At 37.6% G+C, this 12,196-nt stretch overlaps 1 protein-coding gene across 5 annotated transcripts in view; it reads right to left on the bottom strand.

Moving 5' to 3' along the window:
- Positions 1 to 12,196, bottom strand: part of LOC106052335 (ecdysone receptor-like) — a 72,279-nt gene that overhangs the window by 51,548 nt on the left and 8,535 nt on the right. Inside the window, exon 2 of one of the 5 annotated variants that reach the window (XM_056044735.1) lies at positions 7,227 to 7,612. The exons of the other annotated variants lie outside the window; for them this stretch is intronic. Within the exon in view, the coding sequence (XP_055900710.1) occupies positions 7,227 to 7,290 (64 nt within the window). The 5' untranslated portion in view covers positions 7,291 to 7,612. The remainder of the gene's footprint in view (positions 1 to 7,226; positions 7,613 to 12,196) is intronic. 5 annotated transcript variants of the gene reach the window in all.

The raw sequence follows: 12,196 nt of genomic DNA, 5'->3' as shown, positions 1-12,196 counted from the left end.
TACAGATTGAATTTTCTGCTCCATACACTCCTCCCGCACCACCATCCCCCCCCCCCTCAAATTGGCCACATTACAGACGGTTAGACCAACAGAATCATGTTACACAACAGACAGTTCTGGTTTTGCATTGATTCGAGACTGCAGGAGATTGCAAACTAAAGGCATGTCCTCGAAATGACCTTCAGGTGACCATCTGTCAGACGAGTTTAAACACCCCCCCCCCTTTTTTTTACCCCTTCTAATACACACTAGACATGTCCGTCATGCTTGAAAGAGTTCTCAACGCGACACACACACACACACACCGTTACTCAGACACACAGAGATACAATTTTTTTTGCCACATTTTCGACCTCCAAGATGACAGGAAGTGGAGCAGAACCGACTTCCTTCTGAGACATTCTACGATGCGCAAGGAAGAGGGCAAAAGAGGGACTGCGGGCCTGATTTCCTCCAGTCACGGTAGTGGCCATCTCACTGATGACTCTCTGTTTTAGGCAGTATTAAAAGCAGCATCTGTGGTTTATGTCTGAGCAAACGTTTCTCCAGCACGAGACAGAGTCCTGCAGAAATAGCAGCAAGTACATAAACCTTCAGGTCTTCTCTAATGACTACTGGATAACTTTTTGTTTAGTAGACTTCCTGACTTTTAACTTGTCTTCAAACGTATCTTCTCTTTAAAAAAATATACTTCAACAGAGTCACATTTGAATATTTGATGAACAGTCTGGAACGGTTAATCAAGTTCACCACAACGACCTTTCATCAGCTTCTATTCCAGTAAATAATTTCAGATGTATATTAGAGTAAACTCGCTAAGTAAGCAGCGGTTCTTGGCCAATGGTCAACGAGGGCGTCATGTGGTCAAAACAACGACCAACCGTTTGATAAACATGCATGGCTGTGTAGGGCGTTGACGAATTATATCCCATCCTTCACGAGGATCTGATCTCGAGCCTTTAGGCTCAAAAGCCAAGCGATTAACCACTCCCAATAATAGCACACTGATGAACACACATAAAAAAAATGCACACGAACAAGGCAAAATAAATGAACTGTTAAATGTATCTCTTTCCGTTCGATCTCGTCCCGACATCCCACAGTTCATTGCACTCTAAGGCAATATGTCGTTCAACTCGTCCAACAGTGCCTTCAGGTGACATGCTTCATCAACCCCGTACAAAATATATACCCGCTCTTTCCAAAATATACATTGGTTTTTTTATTTCAAAAATGTGTGCACTCGTGATGTTAAAAGTCTAATGCAACGGAGTACAAAATTATTAGCTGACTTAACAAGAAACTGCATGTAAAGCATTGACTTCGAGGCCCGAGGCCCCCACAAGAAAAATATATAACAATTTCGAGGGGTCAGAAACTTTTAAGTATTTTTTTTTTCATTTCTAACGCTAACACTTTTAATCTGACGTCGGGTGGCAACAATGTCACGTATTTAAGAAGTGCCAGCTTGTAGTTGTAGCAAGCTCGGAATATGTAACTACAGGCCCAGCTTCAGACTTTAGGCAGAGCGTCTACCAAGGGCCTTACCCTTTACAAACGTAAATATATACTTTTTGTTTAAAGTAAACTATATATATATATATATATATATATTAAATATTTAAAAAAAAAAGGAAAATGAGATCAAACTTTAATGTAAAATATTTCTTTCTTCTAAACTAAATCATGTTTTCAGATGTAAGTATTTTATTTATTAGTGGATCTTTAATAAAGTTTTCGAAAAAGTGTTGGGGCCTCCACATACTTTAAATCCGGCCCTGTTAGAGCTAGTCAAGGGGTGTTGCGTGCAACTGATAGACAATGAAGTGTTACGAAAATCTATAGATCTTTTCGCAAACATTTTTTTTTTTTGTACTTTACAAACATCTTTTTTCAGTAAAGGACTCAATTATTGTAGAGTTTTAGTATTTGAGTGTTTACAGTACTTATACTTGCCTGCACATGAAAATTCTATTTACACTACAGTTTGGTGGATTCAGAAGATCAAGTCAAAGACTCTGGGGTTATGGTTGAAATACAAGTTAAAGCAGAATACGAGACTGCGATATATATCTGGTCTTAGAACTCGATACAGGAAAAAAAAAGTTGCTGGGTTCTTCACGCTCCAATTCTTGTTCTACTAACTAAAAGATTAATGACTAATTGACTTTTTTTTTTTCTTACCACATAGAAAAATGTATGAGTCTGTGATTAGCGTTGATGCTATAAGCACTAACAATGTTACGAGACCTAAGCACGTGTTTAGCGTTGATGCTATAAGCACTAACAATGTTACGAGACCTAAGCACGTGTTTAGCGTTGATGCTATAAGCACTAACAATGTTACGAGACCTAAGCCGGTGTTTAGCGTTGATGCTATAAGCACTAACAATGTTACGAGACCTAAGCCCGTGTTTAGTGATGGTATGCTCGAATCTTAACAATGTTACGATGCCTTTAGAATACCCCCCCTTTTTTTTCCATTTTTTTACAAAGCTTACACAAATTCTGTCTGGTAAAGAGTTTGAGCACGCTTTTTCTGTCACACCCATTCACGGATCAAGTTCAAACTTTGCACACTTATTCATTAGCAACGATAACGAATGAATCAATTTGTAAAAAATCAATTAGTTAATTATATACAGGTAATTAATTATTTTTTTTGATACAAAGGGAAACAACTTCTCCATTATTGAGTATATAGCCGTATATGCGGAGTTCTTCCCATTAGAAAAACGTTTTTATGAGCATAATCACTATACAGGTAGAGTATAACATATAATATCAAGTACATTTCCTTGTTAACAGCTTGTACAACGGGGGGGGGGGGGTCTTTTTTATATCCTCCCAACGACGCACTGCTAAGGTTTTTGAAACCTTTCCACAACCCACCGCAACGCCATTTCAGATACTTCTCAGATACGATGGACATTGTCCGGCAAGGAAAACGCCACTGAACCAATCTTGGTGTTCACTCAACTCGTATTGACGCTGATCTCTAAATCAGCAGCGGTCCATATAACGGACACCTGTGTCTAACTTTGTCAAAGTTTGACGCTTTTTTTTTGTCTTCGTTATCATAGATCCAGTTACCAAAGTTTCGTGTTACTTGCTAGGGGCCATACAAATACGATAGTCTGAACGCAACTAAAGTATTCAAGCAATGCATATCTCTAAACATAGACCACAGCTAGATCAGCACCACATACAACTAACTATCACGGGAATATAAACTGTAGCCTTGTTAAAGCTATATCTAGTTAGAATACTTAGACGTGGACTACTCTGTTAGACATGGACTACTCTGTTAGACATGGACTACTCTGTTAGACATGATCTGTTAGACATGGACTACTCTGTTAGACATGGACTACTCTGTTAGACATGGACTACTCTGTTAGACATGGACTACTCTGTTAGACGTACTATTTCAGGGCCAGTATATCAAACTAGAAATAGGGGAAAACAAAACCACCTATTTGGCCACACAGTGAAAAAAAAAACTGTTTTGACTTCTAATTTTTTCAAAATAAGACTTTTCTTGACTTGATTTAGTCCATTTGACACAAAGTGGTGCACAGTGCGGTACTTCGAAACAGTACTACGAAACAGTACTTCAACATCGGACTCTGTTCTGGGTAATTCCCCTCAGTTCATCCTGCCATCTTTGCTTCTTTTCAAAATAGAAATCATCTCAAATTAAGGTTGTTGTTACCGCACTCGATTGGAATGTTTATTTTTTGTTGTTGTTGTTTTTCTTGTATTCAAATCCTTAGCTGGACCGAAAAGACTTCATGTAATAATGAAGCATTACAAACTCCAATAGAATGAGATCTTATAGACAGACCATCATCAGCTTTCTACAGGAGGAATAGGGTTAAACAAAAACGTTGTTACTTATTTTCTTAAACAGCCATAAAATAAAACCGTTTGCCTGCGATGGACCAAAAAAAAAAAATAATTTTCAAATCAGAACCGCATGGCGTGCACAGTTCAAGCTTTTTTTTTTTGTTTTTAAATACCATTGTTAAAACATAAAGTATTAGGAAACGCTTGTAAAGCCAATGCTACAAAACGGCCCATACTACCAAAAGTTATTCACAATCATTACCTCTTAAGTTTATATGGTTATTTCTCAAACCCAGTTTAGGCAATAAAATACAGTGAGAGAGAAAAGGAAATAAAAGCCACATTTGGTGACGATATAATAAAACTTTAGAAAAAAAAAAAAAAAGACAATTAAAAGAGATATTTATAAACAATATAAAGGTAGCCATAATGAAAGATCACCGTTGCCAACTAAGAATTTAAAAACTACTTTGTGCTACAATCGTAAGAGCTCAGACATTCAATTCTGCATTGAGAAATAAATTGGACATGTTTTAACAAATATATGGCATTTCATTAACTCCGTAATCTGATATTTCGACAAATAACCAAAGTTATATAATATATACATTTATCAACTCACTCTGTCTGTCTATTAGGTACAAAGCTTATATCAACTCACTTTGTCTGTCTATTTGGTACAAAGCTTAGATCAGCTCACTTTGTCTGTCTATTTGGTACAATGCTTCTATCAGCTCACTTTGTCTGTCTATTTGGTACAATGCTTCTATCAGCTCACTTTGTCTATTTGGTACAAAGCTTCTATCAACTCACTTTGTCTGTCTATTTGGTACAAAGCTTATATCAGCTCACTTTGTCTGTCTATTTGGTACAAAGCGTCTATCAACTCACTTTGTCTGTCTATTTGGTACAAAGCGTCTATCAACTCACTTTGTCTGTCTATTTGGTACAAAGCTTAGATCAGCTCACTTTGTCTGTCTATTTGGTACAAAGCGTCTATCAACTCACTTTGTCTATTTGGTACAAAGCTTATATCAGCTCACGTTGTCTGTCTATTTGGTACAAAGCTTATATCAGCTCACTTTGTCTGTCTATTTGGTACAAAGCGTCTATCAGCTCACTTTGTCTGTCTATTTGGTACAAAGCGTCTATCAGCTCACTTTGTCTGTCTATTTGGTACAAAGCGTCTATCAACTCACTTTGTCTGTCTATTTGGTACTAAGCTTATATCAGCTCACTTTGTCTGTCTATTTGGTACAAAGCTTATATCAACTCACTTTGTCTATTTGGTACAAAGCTTATATCAACTCACTTTGTCTATTTGGTACAAAGCTTATATCAACTCACTTTGTCTATTTGGTACAAAGCTTATATCAGCTCACTTTGTCTGTCTATTTGGTACAAAGCTTAAATCAGCTCACTTTGTCTGTCTATTTGGTACAAAGCTTAAATCAACTCACTTTGTCTATTTGGTACAAAGCTTATATCAGCTCACTTTGTCTATTTGGTACAAAGCTTATATCAGCTCACTTTGTCTGTCTATTTGGTACAAAGCTTAAATCAGCTCACTTTGTCTGTCTATTTGGTACAAAGTATGTACACGTTATTTATCCGACGCCCAAACTCAGATCAAGCGTGAAATTGTGCACAATTGCACAAAAATGAACCATTTGGTTAATTAATTTTTTTTTTTTTTGGTTTGGTATTTTGAACAAGGGAAAGAAATTTGTACTTAAGAGGTTAACTGAAGTGGTGGCCTAATTAGTCGCCTTTATAGGGCGACGCTCTAAATTGAAACAGGTTGTTTGTATAACTATACAATCTTCTCTAGTCATAAGTACTTCACTAGCTGAGTAGTTACCACGTCGACCCGAGGAGGCGTGAGTCGTGAGTTCGAAATCAGGCCGTTCTTTAAAAACCAATGACGGTAAAATCCACCCAGATATCCATTTCGTTCGTTCTTCCCCTCTCTCCACTTTTCTCAACTGGTTCAGATAAGTTAGGGGGTTCTCAACCTGTGGTTCGCGACCCCCTTGGGGGTCGAATAACGATTTGCCAGGGGTCGCCTAAGGCCATCGGAATGTCCCAGCACTATTGTGACAAATATGAAAGTGAATATGTAAAATAAATAATGCTACTCAAAGATAAAATTTCATTTATAGGTTGTTTTTTTTTTAATTTGAGAAATGTATATTACAAGAATATAATTAAATATTATTTCGTGATTAAACATAAAGCTTTGCCAATGCCTATCAGATATTTACATTGTAATTACGATTACTATGGTTTGTGAACGAAAATAATTTTACGCGGCAAGAGGGTCGCCGCATAGTGGGAAATTGTAAAAAGGGGTCGCCGAGCTTAAAAAGTTCGCTGAGATAAGTGATACAATCATAGAGTATTGAGATAGCTAAAAGCATGAAATAGCACTAAACAAACAAAAATTGATAAAAAAAATATTAATTGCATATTTATTGTTGTTGGTATAGATCTATTACAAATTTATTTACATGACTGATCCAAACTAAATTGATACAATTACACTTAAGCTTTGTTGTTTGTTTTATTTTGTGTGTGTGTGTGGGTTTTTTTTTTCAATTATATAACAACATGACAGAGCGACAGATCCATAAACCACACCAAAACAAAATGCTTTTCCCCTTTCGATAGCTGCCAAAGTTTAATTTGAAACAACGTTATGAAGAGGTACACAAAATAGCCCGTTTTATATCTGAAATCAAAGTAACTTTCAATATGCTTATAAAAATAGTGGGAAAATGTTATCACGCGTCCAAATAAGAATATAGCATCTTCAATGACATACAATTACGGTACTTTAATTAATTATGCACTAGTAGTTCTAGATATATGTCGACTAAATGTTTGTTTCATTACCGATAGTGGTATATACATTGAAAGTAAGGACATGTTGGCCTATGCTATACAAACTTAGCTCCTCCTGTAATTAATACTAAGCTAAAGGTAAAATAGATTTAATAAATAAACGTCATTGGAGGACAAGGACACCAAGTTACATATCCTTAGAATCTGTGAGTGCTATTTCTGTTTTAGTTCCAGCAGTTTGAATGAATGAAAAGAAAAAAAGAGCAATGTTTTGGTACGTACAAAGTAATTGATACTTCTAATCGTTGTTAACTCTTTCTCTCCGTAATTATTTACCACATTCTGGGGGAATCAACGCGGGTATCGTCAGTTAGGAGAGAAAGAGTTAATATGTAAAATAATATAATAATAAAGTTTACACAGGATCAAAATAGCCAATTTGAGGCGCATTTAAGCACACACATTCATACATCATTGTCCGGCATGTTTTCATAGTAAATGCCAATGTATTTCGTTTCTAAACAAAGACTTACCTTGGATCGAATCTAGGAGGCAGTCATTTTGCAGTAGGTCCTGTTCCCACTCCGCTGGCCACATTTCCAAAGCTCGGGTCAACGAGGATTCTCTAAGAGAACTAGTCACTATCTTCAATCTCAAGTCTGCAGTGCTTGTCTCGTGGTACACAAGCCAGCCCCTTTAATCAAAGCCGCGGACCAGGAACACAAACCAGAAATCCCTTTCATAAACATTAATTGTCATCTGGTTGTGTCCAAAGACTGAACCGAGCGGCATCCCAATGTATTCCCCCCCTGTTTCCTTCACGCCACGCAGGCGGTCATTTATACACAGATATTACAAAGCAGAGCATTCATTACTGACAAAACTTCTAGACGAGGCTGGCCAGTTCAATGTTAAGTAACTAGAGACCAAGAAAAAAAAACAAAAAAACAAGATACATATGTATGGCTTCATTATGGCGCTTTGATCAACAATAGCCCTGGACACGTGACCAAACATGGTGTTTTTTGTTGTTTTTTTTTTTGGGGGGGGGGGGGGTTGAGGGGGGGCGTTGTAAAGTAAAAACTAAATCTACACGATGAGAGAAACTAGCAACGCTAACAAACAAGTAACGCTAACAAACAAGTAACGCTAACAAACAAGTAACGCTAACAAACAAGTAACGCTAACAAACTTGGAAATGTCTCCATTGCGATGCATTTCCATTTGAAACAGGAAAGGCGGAAGCTAAAGACAGATTTTGTTGCATCGAGCTCATATTTCAGCAGGAACAATCTGGTCATGGAGCTTTGAATAGAAACAAAACAAAAACTATTTGCAATTCAAGAACTTGTCCAAAACGTGCCGTTTGTTTTCAAGTAATTCTATTCAGTCATCTTGGACACGTATCCAGGATATTTATGTACAAACTAATATAAATAGAGCTATCAACTCTAAAACACAAGCCGAGTCCGGAAATTGAATAGGATACTTCTATATCTACTTGATCTATTGTTGCCTTTGGCAGAAATACATATCTAAGTATTACTTTGAATCTGCATCCTATGTAGGCAATGTTGGAGGCGTAGACAGTATGGGAAACAAATAGATGTTCCCATTTTTTTGAAGGGTAATGTCAAACGTACATTTAATTAAAGGTTAGGAGGGAAAGTTTCAATTATTCATTACAAAGATTACTTTGGCGGGTATATGGTTACGTGTAACAGCAGAAGGGGGAAACAGTGAAAAGTAAACTCATCGATTCAAAAGGCAATTATTAAAATGAAAAATAACCCAGACGATGGGAAAAAAACAAACATAATTACTTAATTTAGAAGTTATAGAATCAATTGATCTTATGGAAGTCAAAATTGTCCAGTCCTAGTTAATTGTACACGTTAATGTGATGTTTTAAGGACATGTAGTATACAGATAATAACTTATTGGGACATGAATGTACACTGAACAGAATGGTTGTAGTATACAGATAACTTATTGGGACATGAATGTACACTGAACAGAATGGTTGTAGTATACAGATAACTTATAGGGACATGAATGTACACTGAACAGAATGGTTGTAGTATACAGATAATAACTTATTAGGACATGAATGTACACTGAACAGAATGGTTGTAGTATACAGATAACTTATTGGGACATGAATGTACACTGAACAGAATGGTTGTAGTATACAGATAACTTATTGGGACATGAATGTACACTGAACAGAATGGTTGTAGTATACAGATAACTTATTGGGACATGAATGTACACTGAACAGAATGGAACACTAAGACAATGCTAAGGGTTGTGAAAATGGCGTTTTTCCTGTCAGGACTACCACGTGACCTAGAGCTATCAAACATTGACAAGTAGCATCTACAGGGAGATTTCAAAGGTCCGAAAGGTGTACTACAATGCCGTGGTCCACTTTACTCAATCCTAATCTCACGTGCACTTTCATTCTCGCTGTGTAAGGTGTACAGGGAAGTTCACGACATCATTTGACAACAATGTAGATAGCAATTACGTTGGGGGGGGGGGGAGGAGGACAAATTGAAAAACGTAAAACTAGAAATTAGGTCCCAGTTCATGCACTTAGCTTAAAGCAGAAAGCTTTTATAAATTATTAGGATTTTCTGCAAACAAGTCAACTGCTTGGTTCGAGTCTAAGCTTCGAGATAAAACATGAACTGCTCAGGTAGGCCTCTGATAAAACATGAACTGCTCAGGTAGGCCTCTGATAAAACATGATCTGCTCAGGTAGGCCTCTGATAAAACATGAACTGCTCGGGTAGGCCTCTGAACATAACCTGCTCGGGTAGGCCTCTGATAAAACATGAACTGCTCGGGTGGGCCTCTGATAAAACATGAACTGCTCGGGTAGGCCTCTATAGAACATAACCTGCTCGGGTAGGCCTCTGATAGAACATAACCTACTCAGGTAGGCCTCTGAACATAACCTGCTCAGGCATGCCTCTATAGAACATAAACTGCTCAGGTAGGCCTCTATAGAACATAACCTACTCAGGTAGGCCTCTATAGAACATAACCTGCTCGGGTAGGCCTCTAATAGAACATAACCTACTCAGGTAGGCCTCTATAGAACATAACCTGCTCGGGTAGGCCTCTGATAGAACATAACATACTCAGGTAGGCCTCTGAACATAACCTGCTCAGGCAGGCCTCTACAGAACATAAACTGCTCAGGTAGGCCTCTATAGAACATAACATACTCAGGTAGGCCTCTATAGAACATAACCTGCTCGGGTAGGCCTCTATAGAACATAAACTGCTCAGGTAGGCCTCTGAACATAACCTGCTCAGGCAGGCCTCTATAGAACATAAACTGCTCAGGTAGGCCTCTATAGAACATAACCTACTCGGGTAGGCCTCTATAGAACATAACCTACTCAGGTAGGCCTCTATAGAACATAACCTACTCAGGTAGGCCTCTATAGAACATAACCTGCTCGGGTAGGCCTCTGATAGAACATAACCTACTCAGGTAGGCCTCTGAACATAACCTGCTCAGGTAGGCCTCTATAGAACATAAACTGCTCAGGCAGGCCTCTAATAGAACATAAACTGCTCAGGTAGGCCTTCAGGTAGGCCTCAGAGCATAACCTGCTCAGGTAGGCCTTTGGATAACAAACATTAACTTTCACAGCTGTAGCCGATGTCCTCTAGCTAGTTTGGGTCATTAGGTTTTGCAGTCTCATTAGTACAGGATCAATAAAAAGGAATGTAAACATTATTTAAATCTATGTACTTTAATCTGCTCAGAAGATACTAGATTATTTTAAATTCCTAATGAAATGAAGCAAATAAAAGGCAGATTTTAAAAATGCTGTTTTGATTTCAGTTTTCAAAAGTATGAATGTAAAATAATCTGTACACTTCCTTTAAGTGTGTATTAGTTTTATTGATCAAAACACGAAGACGAGACGAAATTCAATCCCCCCCCCCCCCCCCCGGTATTTCCTTTTATTTTCTTTTGCTAATCAAACTGTTCACAATATTGCAAACAGACAGTGAAACAGTCAAGTAGTCATTGTTTATAAACTGACTTATGATTTATCGCACTCAGCAGACGCTGAATGAGTTAGGCAAAGAATATGCGTCATTGTAATTCTACCAAGGCCAATGTGTGGTTTTAAGTAACAAATTTACTACTGAACACAAGTAGCAAACATTCACACACACACACACACACGGGTTTGTGACTTGTGAGGTGGGGAAGAGAAGAACTAAAATATTTTGAAGATACTACAAGCCAGCCGGTTGATAAAATCTAGTTGGATCCAAGAACTTTTCTTCCAAAACTCATTACAATTCCATTTTGTAAAGAGATTTCAACATGTCACTATAGACAGTTCCCAACAAGTAATCATAAACATCATAATCATTTCACCGAGTTGAACAGGCCTGCAGTTGAAAGTTAGTGTGATAGTTGACAGCCCTAACTACCGATTACAGTAACTAACCTGATTTTGGAGAACTTAATCCTTTATTATCAATCAAAACCGCCAATTTGATTTCGAGTTTAATGGCTACTAATGATAATAACGCAATTAATAAGAGATGGAAATATTACAGGAACAAAAAAAATCGACTTTGCTAATTGGACAGCCAAAAGCTCAACAAGAGATAATATAGTGAATATTGAAAGAAGTTAATGATTCATCAGAGATGCCTCACTAGAAATCCAATATTGAAAGAAGTCACAGATTCTTCAGAGCTACCTAACCTTTTTTCAGACTGTGGATCTTATAAATTTCCACTTCACCCATGAAACAAATCGTCGACCCAATGCAACTACTGCTCTGCGACTTTATCACTGTGGACAGCAGGTTCCAGCAGCCACGTCACGGGCAGGACATGAGGGCCACAGTTTGGACATCACTTTATCAAGTTAATGATCCGCGGGCCGTAGTTTGGACATCACTGATTCAAGTTCATTTCCTAACAGAAAAACAATCCTGTAGTTTTATTTCAAATGTTGGCTTACACATTTTTCTTGACAATGCAACAGACTATTGGGGGGGGGGGGGGGAGAGAGGGAGAGAGAGAGAGAAAGCATATTAAAAAAAAAACGTGAACGGATTTGTTTCTTCGTGTGTAAACTTTTAAAAATATATGTCTTGAATGTGTTTGTGACATAGACATACCTTCACGTCAGGCTGTGAGTTAACATTAAACATAGATCTTGTCTGCATGGACAGGCTTTTTTTTATGTCAATGGTGACCGTGTCACCATAAACTTTCCGTCTCTTATGTTAGCACTGTTTAGAGACACAGTGCTTATAGACACATTGTTTATAGACTGTGTGTATAGGCACAATTTTTACAAAGTTTATAGAAATCTATGTTTATAGACATAGTGTTTATAGACACAGTAACCCTCGTATCTGTCCTCTAATTGTGCTGCCATTATATTTTTAGTACTAATAAACACCCAGAAGATGGCGGTCCAATATTCACCTCTTACACTCTCTAGCTT

Source organism: Biomphalaria glabrata, chromosome 1 (genome assembly GCF_947242115.1).
Source record: "Biomphalaria glabrata chromosome 1, xgBioGlab47.1, whole genome shotgun sequence".
NCBI lineage: Eukaryota > Metazoa > Mollusca > Gastropoda > Planorbidae > Biomphalaria > Biomphalaria glabrata.
The sequence above is the reverse complement of the archived record's forward strand: the minus strand, read 5'-3'. Positions and strand labels throughout refer to the sequence as shown.